The 16,521-nt window shown below is 43.1% G+C and overlaps 1 protein-coding gene across 2 annotated transcripts; it reads right to left on the bottom strand.

The window, feature by feature from the left end:
* Positions 1 to 11,517: 11,517 nt before the first annotated feature.
* SLITRK2 (SLIT and NTRK like family member 2) lies at positions 11,518 to 16,098 on the bottom strand. Of its 2 annotated transcripts, none has more exons than XM_030967654.1 (2): positions 15,754 to 16,098; positions 11,518 to 14,756 (listed from the first exon to the last, which is right to left on the bottom strand). In XM_030967654.1, the coding sequence occupies exon 2, from the start codon at positions 14,711 to 14,713 to the stop codon at positions 12,143 to 12,145; it is 2,571 nt and encodes an 856-aa protein (XP_030823514.1). In that variant the 5' UTR covers positions 14,714 to 14,756; positions 15,754 to 16,098; the 3' UTR covers positions 11,518 to 12,142. The 2 variants fall into 2 exon arrangements, with proteins under 2 accessions (XP_030823514.1, XP_030823512.1); XM_030967652.1 differs by lacking the exon at positions 15,754 to 16,098 and adding an exon at positions 15,264 to 15,397.
* Between the last annotated feature and the right edge of the window lie 423 nt (positions 16,099 to 16,521).

The raw sequence follows: 16,521 nt of genomic DNA on the forward strand, positions 1-16,521 counted from the left end.
GTTAATAAGGAAGACAGGGCTCATTTGTTCTTTCACTTTTGAGATCATCAGGGAGTCTCATCTCCCTTTCTCTTTTTTAGGATGGTCCTGTTCATATATTTGGAAGAGTTTAGTCTATCTCAGTCTAGAAATTTAATGCCTTTATTAAACCCCCCAAATTCACACCCACCTCCCATTTAAAAGCAGATTGATTTCTGAACATTGCTACTTATAGAGGAGGCAAAATGTATTGGAATACAGTAGCAAGTGCTGGAATATTAACAGAGTAGAGCTAAATTATTTAAAGTAATTGTCCCCCATGTTCTCCATGCCATGGTAAACAGTTCTTAGTTAATAACATGGTATAAGGAACATGAGACTGTGGGGACTACATAACATTTGTTCACCCAGTAGAGCTTCACCATTTCTGAAAATCTTGGAGAACTTCAATTCAGGATGAGTAAGAATGTAAGAAACCTAACCTTTGGAAACTGTGGGAGATTTCTGCTCTGTGCTTTTCTGGCAGCAGCAGTGTTGGTGTCACAGACAGAGCAGCAGCACGTAGGGCTGCACTCAGGGATGCCAGTCCCTATTCAGCAGCTCCACCACTGGAGCCCTCTTTGACCTCCAACACCAAGTACTTCCTCTTATATAACCATTTTAATATTTATCTTCCTCTGTGCCCTTGTTGAGACATCTTACTTATCTTTTCCTTAATGATAGTGACATCTTATTGAGTGCAATGAGATGAGGAGTGTCAGGCAGGCTCCCAGCACTCTCTCGAGGAAAGCTGATTGTGTCCTTCCCACTTTCCCAGTCAGCTGAAGCACAGAGCTCTCCAGACCCAATTGCAAAGCCCTTAGAATGGGATTTCTACCAGGACATTAGATTTCTCACCATATTAGCCAAGTTTAAGAGAGGGCAGACAGCTTTGGATGGATAGACATCAACCCAGGGCAACTGCCCTGCAAGCAGGTCCTGGGGAAGCAGACAGGCTGGGAGCCCAGTGTCTGGTTTGGCTGTGCTGAAACCCACCAAAACCTTACTGTGGAATGAGAGATGGAATTTCATGCTGGAGGAACCTGCCTCTATGTGTGAGTGTGAGGGAACACTGCTAGGAGGGCAGAGTCCTCATTTTTTGCAGCCTCATCACATCTTCAAGACTTTGCTTCTGTGTCTGCCCTCTGTTCCTTCTTGTGTCCCCACGGCTCCTCTTCTGTCCCTTCCTTCCCCTTTGCAGAAGCAGCCTAGCAGTTACTCAGCCTGACTCCTCAGCCCAGAGGCAGCAAAATTCAATTTATCAGTTCAATTAATTCAGTTAATAAGCAAAATTCAACAGATCAGAGAACTGGCATTGCAGTCAACATCACAATCCATGTTGCTAAGTGGAGCTCCTTCGGTGAAGGGGACGTGCCATTGTTATTTCCATGCTCATATTTTATTGATATGGAAGAAACTGTTAAGGGTATTATTAAATTAGAATCTCATATAATGGGAAGTGTTCTGGAAAGATGCTGGTGAGGCTTACAAAGTTTTGCTCATTTCCCTCAAAGCTTTCACAGCTTTCAGTGTGGCCTTTTCACAAAGCTAAACTCAGAGGATTAACGCCGCTCTCCTCATGGTACTCTGTTTACCAAGGAACTTTGGTCAAAGGGAGAAAAGTGGACAACTTCAGACTTTTCATGTCAGTGCTACTTACAGAACAAATATCCATTGGCAGGGTAAGAGCCAGAAGAAGAAGAAAAGCAGCTTTCTACCTATTGTGCAATAAATCAAAAGGTTCCAGTGAATTTCTTTGAGTGGTAGCAAAATTGCTTAATCGAGGATTTCAAAGGGTGATCAAAACTGTTTTCAGTTATTCCTGACTTGCACTTGTATCATTCCAGACTGAGCTGAGTCTTTTTCCCTAGTACATTCCTTTATTTAAAGGCAATAGAAAGAAGAGAAAGCAGTGAATTTCAATTATCAGAATCTTAATGTGTGGGAAATATGACTTCAATTCCTCCTCTGGAACATCTGAATAAGAGCAAATAATTGCAACTTCTTCACTAATAAAAAGCAGAGGAAAAAAGAAACAATAAGACAACATTTTCAGAAATTGGATTTTCATTATCTGCAGTAACACAGGAAGCTTATCTATGGCAAAGAAAGCCAGTCTGATTCTAATGTGGCATAAATATTTGCATGATAATAAGGTAATGTATTTTAGATTAAGTCAATGTACTGCTCACAAAGAAAAAGAGACAGCTGTGGCCTTCCTTGGGAAAATGTGACTTTCTGGATGTGACTTTGTGCATCTCAGGACTCTGCTGCTGGTTTTCTTTGAAAGGACATTTATGGTTACAGTGCAATTACAATTGGTTACAGACTCACATCCAGATTCTGAGGGTGGCAGAATAGGGATGCAAGAGCTGCTAGAAAGCTTTGATCTTTAGGAATAAGTGAGAAGTTCCAAGGAGATTTAGTGTCCTAAAGGAGAACACAAAATATGCCTGCCTGCCTCCCTGTGTTGTATTACAAACTCTTAAGGTCTGAAAATTAAAAGGGTTTGTGAAGCACCAAGTGTATAAATATATCAACCAAAGAGTTTTAGTACAGAAATTATTCCCAAAATGAACTAGGTGCTGAACTTTCAAAGATTTCTTTCTTTTCAAATGTGACTAAAAATTCCAAGGCAGTGGCAAATTGTACTGGTTCTATAGCAGTGGAATCAAAGGGAACAACACAGTGCACTGACAGCATCAATCCATTATTGGAATAAATGCTGATTGCTCAAGTGAAGGAGTTCACAAAACCAAACAGCTGCATCCTCAGCTACTGTAAACCAGTTCTGTGATGTTTATGGAAGTAAACACTGTTTACAGCAGGTGAGGGTATGGATATCCTTCCTTAAATAATAAACTCTGTTTTCTAAAGAGAGAAAAATAATCCCCTAAAGTGCTGAAGATGAATATGTAAAAAGGATCACTGAATATTTACTTTCCTTGATACAGATTTCTCTGAGAATTTAGTAACAAGTATTTTTAAGGACTACTTTGAATTACCTCTTTAGATGTACTTCTGCTGGTCCAGGACAGATGGTTTACCTTGCACAGCCAGAAATAATGTGGGTGTACCATGTATCTTATGTTCTACATAAATAGCCTCTAAACAATTGCCAATAGTCTAGAAATATGAAAGTATGAAATTGTGCATGGGATCAGAGCACTTGCCCCATGGAGACAAAAATCTCCATGTCACACTTGCAGTCTAGAAACAGGAATAATTGGTCACATCCCACTTTATGAATCAGCAAGAAAATGAGAGCATCAGTCTCAGCACTCTCAAAATTTAGATGGGAATAGTATGCAAACATAAGGCAGAACAAAAGGCCTAGCCAGTGAATGAATTTTAGTAGGTTAATCAAAAGCAAATTTAAAAGCTGAGGTAAAGTTGTCTCTGTTGTGTTGAATGGTGCCACAGATTCTTTAGTCCTACATTTAGAAATCAGCTCTCTTTCATGGAAGCATCATGCCATGGAAGATTGTCTGTGGAAAGCACTGGGCTTTCCTACACATAGCTGGATTTTACAGTATGTAGTTGGGCTATATATGGAAAATATGCCCACAGTCTGCATTCAATGGACAAGAGAATTATTCTGGTAACTATAGAGTAGAAAGAAAGAAGTTAAAGAGGAAGGGAAGAGGCTGACAAGGAAAGCTGAATGAATTTCTTTCTTTCCCCAGAGTGCCAGGCTCTTATTTCAGCAGCTGTCTGCCACTCAGAGCCTCTCTTGGCTCGCTTGCCAGCATAAAAACTGTCAGCAATAGCCCAACTGACTTCACACAGAAAAAGGTGAATAAAAAAAATGACTTGCATGCTGAGAACTATTTTTTAAGGGATTCTATAGGGCAGAAACAGGCAAGGTAATTCAACTCAGCCAGAGAGGGAAAACTGAGGAGATGGGGTGCTCTGTATTTTCAAAGGTTTAAAAAAAAACTGTAGCTTTTGCCTCCCCATTTTATTCCATATATCTCATATCATTTTACAAGGAGACAGTATCTTTTCCCTGTACAAGGTAATCTTCATGGTCTGTTTTTAACTGCAAAGACAGAAAACAAAACTAAATCTGACATGTCGACACCACATTCTTAGATCAGGAAAACATATGCCAGGGAAAAAAAACCAGTACACTGTTAGTGCATTTGGATGAAGCTATAAAAGCTTTGAAAAACAATTATACTTAACATTTCTCATCAGTAAATCCCACCAGACTAAGGCAGAAAGTATCATCCTCCTTATTTAATGATGCAGAAATTAAAGCATGGGGACACAGGTATGCCTTGTGCAAGGTCACTGGCAGAACTGAAACGAGAACATTGTTTTCAGTTCCCAGCAAATGAGCTTTTAACCGGGGCCACTGCTTCACTATCTACAAAACAAAATAAAACAAAACAACAAAAAAAGATAACATAAACAAAGTCCTTGGTAGCTCAAATTTAGGCTTTCACTATGAAATATCCATTAGGACTCTACTGTTAGGAATTATCCCCAAGCATTATTTGGAGAGCAAAAAGAAGCCATGGCAAACTTAAGCCACCATCAAACAAATTTGTAAACACTGCATTACAGAAAGGAAGGCCACATCAACAAATATAAGAATTATCTACTCAGCTCTGGTAAGTAGCTTATGAGTTGGATGTGATGGTAAATATGGTTACAGAGAATACAGGCTACAAACTATACCACTAATTAAGGAGTGAACTGCAGCATGAAGCATTTTCCCCTCTTCCATTATCTCTTCACATGAGCCATGCTTATATCTGAATGACAGTAAATCTGCTCTAACTTTAAGGCTGGGATTTCTCAGCTCTCCAAGGGAGCCTGTCCAGTTCCCTCAGCCCTTAGGAAAGCAGCCTGTGTACCATTTCCCTTTAGATGTTCCACAGAAAAGTAGGCATTTTTGTAAGCTCTTTGAGTCATAAACTCTGAACTCCTTAGTTTTCTGGTAGTCTCCTGTTAACATCTTGACAGTTAAGACAACTATAATCTACCTTTTTTTCCCTCTTTCCCCCACCTCCACTATCTTACACAAAAAACACAAAAAAACCCCTACACAACACTGTTGTTAGAATTCCTTTTGATTCTCTAGTAATCATAATAAATCCCTCTGAAACCTTCAGGAAAAAAACCCAGAATTTTGAAAGGCTTTTCCCAGCCTCTAACTCCCTCTCTTTTTTCTGTTATAAGCTGAATATTATAAGGTTTTACACAGATACTTATTAGCATGTATGTGTTTCAAATTGGAATTCATCTGAATAAAATCAGCAGCTTAGCAGAACACAGCAGATGTGATGGGAGCAGTAAGGCTTTGGGTAAAGCTTAGCTCACTTGAGTGGATCACTGAGCTGAAACTTCTGACTTGTTCAAGTCTCAGCTGCCTGATACATGAGGAACTTGGCTACTTTTGAAATAAGATAAAGAAAAACCAAATATTTAGCTGATTCCATTTGACCTCCATAGAAAGAACACAGTCAGGAATAATTAAGAATTAAAATTTAGAAGAGATAGAATAAACCAAAGGTTCCAAGCAAAACCTCACCCAAGAGTAAGAGATGTGATAGCCAAAAGGTTGCATCACTCAAACATTACTGAAAATCTGATCTTGAAGCATAAACTTGGAGTGTGCTGACTTCAGATTTGTGGGAATGAGTATTGAGTCTGGAAAACGCCCAAATGGCATTTTAAATGATGGTAAGAAGGACATAGGCATTTTTCTCTCCTCTCTGCCACTCACAGCTGGGGAGTTCATTGGGATTATTCTTATTTAGTGAGATTCCTGTCACTCGTGCCAATCCCAGGGCATCCTACAGAAGGCACTCAGGTGTAAAACTAACAAAGGTACTCGGCAGCTGCACCTGAATTCCTCAGATTTGACTGTACCCTGGAATATTTAAAAGCCTCTCTGACAGAGATTCTTGTACGTTGTATGTTCTTCTGTGATTAGAAGAAAATTTATGTGGTCATTACATCTTCACAATTCTCAAAAAAAATTCGTGGTCATTTCAGCTATCTGGCTAGGATGCTGGCATGCATCAAATCTCTAACAAATCCCTGGGGAAAAGGAAAAAACTTCATAGCATGGCAAAAAACTGCCTTAACTCCAACTCTCAGATGAGAGGCTTTCAAAACTAAAATCAAGATGTTCTAAAATAGACTCTGTCACATTATCAGCAATCTCAAGGGGATTTTTTTCCAGGCTTTTGTATGGAAATATGTCTTATCTCAAGAGGAGATAACTGCAACAGGTCTATATACATTAGCTGTGCTTTTTCCAATGTAAAGTTCATTTTTAAAAAGGCTGTTCTGCCTCCTTCTCACAAGATAACGGGTGATTAACACTTGTGGCTCTGGAGAGCAATGCACAAGCAGGGCAAGAAGACACAACCTGTGTTTTCAAGACACAAATCTACACTTGCTCTGTCACCGCAAAGAATCCTGGCATTATTATATTGCATAACTTTGTAATGCTGATGTAATTTATTATACTGCAAATATGTATTTACATTACCTTGACTGCTTCCTTCCTAAGATCAGCCACAATGTTTTGTGTTGCTCACTTGTAAGCAGCTACATTCACTGATCTGAAAAGTTTGCTGACAACTTAGTTTACAAAGGACTTTAGAATTTAAAAGTCTATGGCATTAAATGCACCAAAGGTTAATTAATTTAATTTTAAAGGACAGAAATAAGAACCATTCAGAAATATTGCAAATAGCTCTGCTCCTCAAAACCTTGTTTACTTTCTCAAACTGAATGCAGAAGCAGTGCTAACATAGGTGTGTACACACAGGGTAACAGCCAGGGATGAGAAGAAATCCTGAACACTTCAGTCTATCCTCAAGGATAATGGAGGTGCATCTGGCCTCTAATTTCATCCCTCCAAATGGTTAACAGCATGTACCAGAATCTGCTGCTGTATTCACAGCGGTGTCCTCTGTGTTTATGATCTCAGGAAGAAAGCCACTTTTATAACGTCCTGTTTTTCAAACTTCACTCATACTCTTGAGCCTATTTGGTCTTGAGAATGACTGCATCTCTGACTGCCACTCCAACATTTCTTTCATTCAAAATGATCTATTCATCTGTATTCATAAACATGTCAATCTACTGGTTCAAAAAATTCAACCAACCCTTCAAGAACAAAAGAACAACAACAAAAACCTTCTCCTTAATCCACCTCCCTCATTAGCTAGGATTAAAAACCTTAGTCAAAATGATTGGCCTTGTGCCCAGAAAAGCTATGAGATCAATAATCCAAACAGACTTAATGATCCTCTTAGAAAAGAATAACTTTTGTACTTCTTTGGAACGCTTAGAAAAACTGATGGGAAATGCACAAGAAGTGTCACATCATCTGCATAAGTTAATTTATGTTATTTTGAAGTTCTACAGTTGGGGGAGGTCTTTGGGAAATAGTTTTTTTTTTCTTCTCTGTTAAATGACGTTTATTGTCTGCAAAAACAGTAATATGAAAAATCACAAACTGTATCAGTGATTAGCCTGTAAGAGCCTAAGAAGTTTCATTAACATTTCCAGTATCTCATTTCACTCATGAGCAGTTTAAAATTACTGTATCCGTATACAAGCTCAGTATTCTGTAAGACTTTTTTTAGGCAATTGAACTTGTTGGTATCCTTATTTTGACATTACTAATTACAGCTTCAAACTTTTAAAAAGTGTGACTTTTATTTTACAAATTCAAGTGTTGGTGGGAAGAAAAAGAAACCCAAATTAAGACCTACTGTATAGCACAAGGTGATGCTATAAAAAGTCAGTGCATTTGGCCAAAGCAGGGTTTAAACTCCACAGGGAATGCTTCTCTCATGGACAGGAAAAAAATGTCTTGGAGTAGAGATGGGCAGATACTGCAGAGCATGGATGTTGTAAGCAGGTGTGCTAGCTGCAGTCAGCCCAGCCTGACTATTTTCTATGTGGGAATTAGCTGTTATCAGCACTCATTATCTATCCTCTCTACACTTCCTGGAAGAAAGCAGGCGTAACTGTAGCCCAATTCACACCTTGTGTTGTGAGCAGGAATAAATCCCCTTTGGATGGCCTGGTATCTTTGCTATTTACGCTAGAGACGCCACACAACCAGTTTGAGTTTAAAATTTTAGTAGCTAATTTTGGCAAGATTAACTCATGCTGAAGACAACTCACCAAAATGACAGCCAAGAGTGATGTGATGGCAGTGGTTTCAGCAAGCTCATCCATTTGCTCTTGCTCAGAAGAGCTGCTTGCATAGACACGGGTTATCCCACCTGCCCCAGGCTGGCACACGGGGAATCCTGCATGGAAACCGAAACCCTCTGCGAATTTAGGCTTCTGTTCTCTGTTCAATGAGGGGTAGAGGGAACAGCTAAGCAGAATTTCCTCCAGCACAGCTCCCAGGAAAAACATTGGGACCAGGTGTCTCATTTGACACAGGGCGACTCAGCAATGGCAGGGCAGGAGGTGAGGGCTGAGCTCAGGGTGGAGCAGGGACAGCAGCTCCCTTCAGAGCTGGAAAAGGTCCTGCACAGCTTGCTAGGGAAGGAATGGACAGCCTATAGGGACAGAGGCAAGCGGAAAGATTGGGGCAGGATGAGGGCTTTGGAAGCAGATAACAGAGGTGGGGTAGGAACTGATAATGCTGGAGCCCAAAAAGGTGAAATCTGATGGAAGACAGACTGCAGAGAGGAAGAGCACCACTGGGCACCCAGAGTGGCTCTGAAGCAGGCTTGAGGACACAAAGAACACTTTTTCCAAAAAGTGACATTTTTTTCTGCCACTAGGGAGAAAAACGGAAATATGTTGATAAACTTTATCTAATACTTACCCAGAAAGGTCTCAAAAAAAAAGGAAAAAAGTATTCATGCTTTGGAATGTAGCACTCCTCATTTTCACTAGAAATACCTGCACAGTTTGAACAGTGCTTCAGTCTGCACTGTTACTGTTTCTGTAAAGGTCATTAAGTTCACTTTCACAGCAGAAAACTTATGAAGAAAGAAAACTACTTGTACCCCATTTTCCTGAGGGAATAAAAACAACTTTGCTAACCTGGTTACATAATTTTCACAGTTCAACTTTTCAAACTGTGAAAGAAATTTTTTTTCAGACTCATTATCAAGCCACAACTCAGGCAAGCAGCTCTCCCCTAACAAGCAGCAGCTTCCAGGGCAGCACAGCTGAAGAAATGTGGAGACCTTCTATACAGCAGCTGCCGACACACTTTCCCTGTTAAACAAATCTCTTTAAGTGTAACTGAAAAAAATCTTCTCTTTCACCTAGACACTCTATGAAAAGAATTGCCTAAAAGATGTCAGCTGAAGGGTATAAAAACAAACCTAAAAGATCTACAGCAATAATATTTTTTTAGCTGGTACTGGTGATGCAAAATAAAATCTAGTCATTAAATAAATTCCACTAGGAAACCTAAGGAAATGTAAAGCAACAGCAAGCTCTGTAAAGTATGGCTGTGCCACTAAAGCAAACATCAAAGAACTGAGACTAAAGAACTAAACCCAAACAATATAATGTTACTAAAAGAATCAATTCCCTATCTTTGTTGTTTGCCAACACTAGAACACTGAAAACACTTCTGTTGAAAAAATTAGCTTTTTTTTTCTGATGGAAAAAACCTTTGTAATTGGTTCTTGCTCACTGGAGAATAATTAATAACAATATCCTAGCTGCTGCCAGATGTAACACGGTACTTGTTCTGCAGGCAATGCTAAATTTGTACCTGGAAAGAGTTAATAACTTTACTTTAAAATAATACTTCTACTTTTCTCAGTGTTTCAGTAATAAATGCTTTTAATTACCCAGGGGAAGGAGCCATAATAAGACAATCAGTACTGGAAGCTTTCAAGCAAGTACCTTGCTCAAAGATGGTTGTAATTCCAGTCAAATGTTCCAAGTTCAACTAAAGTGATACCATTTCACCTCCCTCTTGATGTGAGACCATTTTGAAGACTGATTCTTCAGTAGTTCATTGTAGCACTTCAATTTTAAACCTGATCTAATGAACAGCCATAGATGCTATGGATTCTAAACATAAAGAATTGACATGTTAGCATATTAATGTACTCAGATGTCACATAAATCATTAGAAGGCATTTTACTAAGTGACTCAGATATCTGGCAATACACATGCAAAGCCTCTTTAGCTCTTAAATATAAAGTAACTTCCTTTTGGCAAAGTCCTGATTAGAACAACATTGATTGTAGTTATTTATAGCTTAAATGCTATTGCTGACAATTTCTCCAAGTTGTAGATACTGTATTATTAACTATAGTAAAGCTCTAAAAATCAGTCAGTAGAGGCCACTTCAATCTCTGCATGATAATAAAGGATTATTATGTGCAGTAACCTATTTATGAAAAGGAAACAGTGTGCTTCTTTCAGACCCCATCAATTGCTTTAATAAGGAATTGAAAAGCCTGGCCTACTTTATATGCAGATCACCATCCCAGTTGCATAAGGATTTAGAACAGACAAAACAAAACTGGTTTTGTTGTAAATAAGGGCTGTTTGTTTAAATTGCACAATAATGTTTGCATCTAAAAATTATTTAGAAGCTAATAAGGTTTAATAAAGTTTGACTGTATACTTGTTAATAAAAATGGTTTCAATATTCTCCATGAAGGAAAAGCAAATTGAAGGTGATAACATAAAGCTTGAAGCAAAACAGGCCTGAGTTAATGGGAAAGGAGAAGACTCGTTGCATTTGTTCACTGATGGGCTTAAGAAAACCAGTGTTGAGAATGGAATTCAGTTAACTTAAACCATTTTATAAAATCTAAGACAGTGAACTTAAAGGTAGTTTTCTCTAACAGATTAGAATTATTGCAGTATTACTTCTGCTTTAGAGACAAAAAGCACAGACATAGACACAATTCAGACTAACAAAAAGTTAGTGGGATGCACTTACTGATTTCAGTTGGAGGACTCTGGAGTCCCGGGTTCAAATTTTACCTTTGGCATTGGTTCATTTGCCTGTATGTTAATAAATTTAATGAGGTGTGGGATGACCCCTGCTGGTGTCCCTGCTTATGAAAAAAAATATGTATCTGGCAAGAAGAGGACATGTTAATTTCAGTCCAAAAAGTTACAAATATAAACTCTGTCCCAAAATGTATAAAAATACCTAATCCAATGCATAAAATATTATGAGTAATGTTCTGTTAAGTATGAAAATAATCTTAAGCCATTGAACATTACTGTGTTAGAGCTGCAATGCAATGTATTAAGAAGGACATTAATTGTTCAGTTCACTATGACATTGTGTTAAACATCTTTTATTAATGAGCTGTTATTCCCGGCTGAGGCATTTGATAACCTCTAGTCCATTGCTAAATCCTCTCAGTTGATTTCTGTGAGTCACTCTAAACAAACCTAGAGGGAAAAAACACCCCAATAATTTACATTTGAGTTTGTAAAGTCCTAGAACTAGAGTCATTTAAAGAAGGGTAGCTTTCCTATAAATCAAACCTTCTGATTTAATGCAGCTGACATATAGATCTATTTTACAATTTTTTTAATTTCAAAAATACAACACATTAAAATAGGTTCAATTTATCAAAGCTAAGAGCAACAATTAAGTAATAATGTACTTAAAGTGCAAAGGCACTTTAACACAAAAAAGTGACGCCCAGTGGCTATAGTTGGTAATTGAAACAGCAGTACTGTATATTATTATTTACAAAAGAAAGTCATAGTCCAGGAAAAAAAGATCTTTGGAGATCTTCTACATAATACATTAAGTTTCCATTTTGAAATGAAAAGGAAAAAAGAAAAAAAACCAACAGAAACACCAAAGACCCCTTCCTCATTTTCTTCAAAATAAAAAAAAAATTATGCAAGATCTATTACAGAAAGATACATTTGCAATGACAGTTCCTAGAGAAGGGTCAAAAGGAGAGAGATATAGAAATAACTTAAAGGGAATGTTGTGAAAGCAACACCACAAAGCAATCCCTGCTGTGCTGCAAGGGTTCCTTTTCTCTCTCACTCCTTCTCTGATTTAAAAAAGTGGAAATGTTGGGAATGCGACAGATGACATCAGTACTGAGTTCAGACTCAAAGAAATATGATGCTGAGCTCATTTAAAAAATTTTCTTTTGTCTCCCACCTCCCCCCTCACAGCTGACTGATTGCAGTTTGTTTTTCCAGAACTTCGAGGTAGTCTGGTTCTGTTTGTAGCTTTCCTTGGAGTAAAGGATGCTCAGGTTTAGACTGTTCTGCAAAATATTTCCTGGGAGTTCCATATAAAACAGTTTTATTTATCCTGTCCTGGTTTTGGCGTCTGGATTCATATGAAGGGGCAAACTGCCTTTTGGGTAAGGTACAAAAGTTATAATGAACTAATCCTCCGGTGGGGAGTTCCTTGACCCTTTCTGCAATATTTTGATACAGGAGCTCTGGTTCCCTTGGTGAGGACTGCTTTTCCAGCAATTCAGCTGCACTGATGGTAAATGCAAGACTGGTGGGGTCTTCTTTTTTGTGGTCAAGACTGCTATAGCTAAACTCATGGAGATTCCTGTAATAGGCAACTGGATCCCCTTCCTTTTGCATGTAGATTGGGTTTTGGCACATCTGTCCAACAGGAGGGGGAATGTAGTTATAAACATGTCCTTCAGTTTTATCGTGGGTCTCAGTGTTGTAAGACCCATACTGGAGTTGAAATGAACTTATATCTACGTTGTTGGCACTGCTGGGCATGCTCTGCACCCCCTTCCGGCGCTTAAGGACAAAGACAAACAGACCTGCCCCAAAACAAACAGACAAGATAAACACAACCAGCAAGCCTAAAATTAGGACAGACAGTGGAACTTCGGTGTGTAATTCTGGGTAGGAGCTGGGTGAGGCACCAACATGGGGGGTATCGGTGTTCTGGTTCATGGAGAGGACAGAAGAATCTGACAAGTTGGGGTTCTCTGGGCAGATGGCTTCTTTGCTCAGGAATTTCAGATGCTCTCCAGAGTGCTTGGTGGGAGACTCGCAGATTACTTCATTGATAACTACAGGGGGATTTGACTGCTGGTTGTTCTGGTCAGTGACTTTCTCTATCCAGTTCCTCAGCCCCAGGATGTCACACGTGCAGTCCCAAGGGTTCTCTTGGAGGTCTATCTGAATCAGAGCCGAGAGCTGGTCCAAGACTCCTCTCACAGGCAGGTATGAGAAATGGTTGTTCCTAAGGTTGAGCCTGGTGAGGGAAGTGCCTCCAAAGACATTATCAGGCAAGGATCTGAGCAGGTTGTTATTGAGGAACAACAGATGAAGATTACTCAGAGCATCAAATGTGCGTGGCAGGATCTCCTTAATGACATTGTACTCTAGGTAGAGATATTGCAGGCTGTGCAGCCCTTCAAACATGGACTGGTACAGAACCTCAAGGTAGTTGCCATTAAGGTAAAGTCTGCGTAAACTTGTGAGGTTTGTAAAGGCACCTTCTTGTATCACTGCAATTCTGTTATTTCCTAGATGTAGCAAATCCAGAGAGCTGTACTCTGTGAGATCGGTTCTATAAATGACTTGCAGATAGTTACTGGTAAGGTAAAGTTTCTTTGGACTGGTTGGCCTGGGGTGCAGATCAGAGATGTTACTTATCTTTTTCTCTTGGCAGTTAACCATTAGGCCATTGTCTGAGCTCTGGGACGTACAGATGCAGCCAGCTGGGCAGGTGATGGGCACAGGAGACTTTGTCTGGTAAACCATGATAGGTCCAAATATTTGCCTGTCTTTCGACACAGAGACACGGGGGGTGGGGCGGTTCCTAGTTTTGGGTGGCCGGCTGGCTTTTGGAGCCCTGGTAGGATTGATGGCAGAGTTGGCTGTGGGCGATAGCCTCGAGACGTGTGGGTCTGAGAGGACAGGGTGTTTTTCCCTCTGGTTTGAATCACTGGAGCTTTTTCTAGGGCAGAGATCTTGCCTGGTGAGCTGGGTCACATCTTTCCCATGAAGCCTGAAGGGGGTTTCACAAACTATTTCGCCCACAAACACGGTGATGGTGTCTAGCCAGGCCTTGAGTGGCAGCAAGTCGCAGGTGCAGTTCCAAGGGTTTTCCTCCAGCTGGATTTCCATGATGCCTCCAATGTGCTCCAGCACACCGGCAAAAGGCATCATCTTCAGCCGGTTCCCCCGCAGGTCGAGGTGAGTGAGGAGCACAAAGCGGAAGACATTGCTGGGCAGGGACAGCAGGAGGTTGTCATTGAGGATCAGCACCTTGAGCTTGTTCAGCTTGCTGAATGCCCCCGCTTCAATGGCACTGATGTAATTGTAATCAGCCTGCAGGTACTCCAGACTCTCCAAGCCCAGGAAGGTGTCTTCCTTCAGCACTTCCAGCTTGTTGTTGTTGAGATGCAGCCTCTTGAGGGTGCGGAGGCCGCTGAAGGCCCCCGTGCGGATCTCCTGCATGTCGTTGTTGCCCAGGTGCAGGGTCACGGCGTTGGAATAGTTGACAAACTCATTGGGGAACAGGCGGGTCAGTGCGTTCCCATTGAGAAACAGCTGGTAGATCTTGGACGGGGGCGGCAGGAGGAGGCTGACGGTTGTAAATCCCTTGTTTTCACAATTAATGTTCAGCACGTTCTCCTTCTCCTCGCAAGGGCAGCGGCTCTTGCTGCAAATGTCTTTGGCAGGTTTGCGACTCTCTGTCCACGAGATCCCAGCCACTGTTAACAAACTGAGCAACCAAGCACCCTTCAGCATCTTTATGCGCCGTCGATCCCCGCTGTGGTACCTACAGTCAAACCTTTTGAGACAGGTAAGGAGAGAAAGAAGAAATCCCCAGTGAACACGGCCGGGAGCAGGGGCTGCGTGGGGAGAGCGAAAGCAGGTCGGAAGGCTGGGGGGGAAGGGGAGCTGCAAGGCAGAGACTTCCAAACTCCTCTGGAATCCCCTCCTCCTCCTCCCTTCTTTTCCTCTCGGAAAGCGCCTGCGGAGCTGCTGCGGGGGAAGCCCCGTCGGGGAGCTCCCCAAACCCGGCTCCCTAGCGCTGGGCTCTCCGCCCGATCACCCCGCCCGTCGCGGCCGCCGCCTCCGCCCCGGCGGCCGCCGGCAGCACGATCCCGATCCCGATCCCGTCCCACGGCCACGGCGCACCCGGCTGCCCGGCTCCCGGCGCCTGCCAGCATCTTAAACCGGGGAACACACGGACTGACAGCATCTCAAACCGGGGAACACACGGACTGACAGCACACCCTCCCCGCTGCAGCGGCGCCCCCAGCCCGCGCTCCCCGCGCCGCCCCCGCGCCCGTACCTGCTCTCGGGGCGCCCGAGGGGGCAGTGGGGGCAGTGCCCGCCGCCGAGAGCCGCCGCGCCCCGGGAGCCAGGCGCCCGGCGGCGAGCGGCATCGCCCGCTCACGCCTCAGCAGGAGCCCAGCGGGGCGCCGCCGTCCCGTCCCGTCCCGGCCGGGCCCGTCCCGGCCGCGGCTGTGCTGGGAAGTTGGGCCGGGCGGGGGCCGAGAGCGGCGGCGCTGCGGGAGCGCGGGCAGTGCGCGGGGCGCGGCGCGGCGCGGCGCTTTTGCCGGGTGCCCCGCGCGGAGCCGCGCTGACGTCAGCCGGGGGCGGGGGGGACACGTTTTTCCCAGCCCCCCTGTCCCAGTCGCCGTCCCCCCTTCCCTTGGTGGCTCTCGCAGCCGGCTCCGCTCCCGGCTCGGCCGCTCTTCGCGGGAGCGCTCTGACAGCACCTGCAGGACAGCGCGGGCACTCGGAGCCGGGAAGGGGAATAAGGTAACGAGCGGATTTACCTGGGTCCGGAGAATTTTTGGCCCCGAGTCCCTGAATCCGCGCCCTCAAAATAGAGAGCAAGTCAAGCAGCTCCTTTGGCAAAAGCCAGCCGGCAGGCGCGCACGCCCCGCACACACACGCACACCGCACAGGGACACACGCACAGCCCGCACACATCCTCCGCACACGCCGCACAGACGCGCACATCACACATCACACATCACACATCATACATCGCACACATGCACAATCTGGCTCTCCGAGCAGCGGTGCTGTAAATCCTGATCTGGCATAAGCATCGATCCCCCGCTCCGGCTGGAGCAGCCAGCCCCCTCCCCAAACTGCCGTGCCGAGCTCTGCCCAGCACATTGGTGTTCCACACGTTCAGGGAAGTTCAACACCTTCCACCAAACCGGGCAGCCAGGCAGCGGCGGTCCCAAGCCTGAATCCCTGCACCCTCTGGAACGCTGCCCCGAGTACCGAGCAGCCAGATTTAACCACATCTAACACCGTCATTCCCACTGGCTGGATTAGCCCCGCTGCCCCATTGAAATGTTGTGGTGTGGCGTTTGGCTGCCTTTAAAAAGAGCAAGATGTTGGATCTGGGTTATTGTGACTTTGCTTAAGCTCCATGCCCTGGGCACAGATCTGTGTGATGGGAAAGGATGGCTGCTCCTGGTCTCTATCTAAAGGTAAAACTTTGGGTTCACACCGTGGGGAGGGGACAAAAAGGCACTCTACAGGGAATTTTTAAAGTGCTAGCAGGGCAGGGTGCATTATTGCCAGAT

Source organism: Camarhynchus parvulus, chromosome 4A, assembly GCF_901933205.1.
Source record: "Camarhynchus parvulus chromosome 4A, STF_HiC, whole genome shotgun sequence".
NCBI classification, from domain to species: Eukaryota; Metazoa; Chordata; class Aves; order Passeriformes; family Thraupidae; genus Camarhynchus; species Camarhynchus parvulus.

Coding starts and splice junctions, on each gene's coding strand:
- SLITRK2 (XM_030967654.1), bottom strand. CDS start 14,713: ATGCTGAAGGGTGCTTGGTTGCTCAGTTTGTTAACAGTGGCTGGGATC.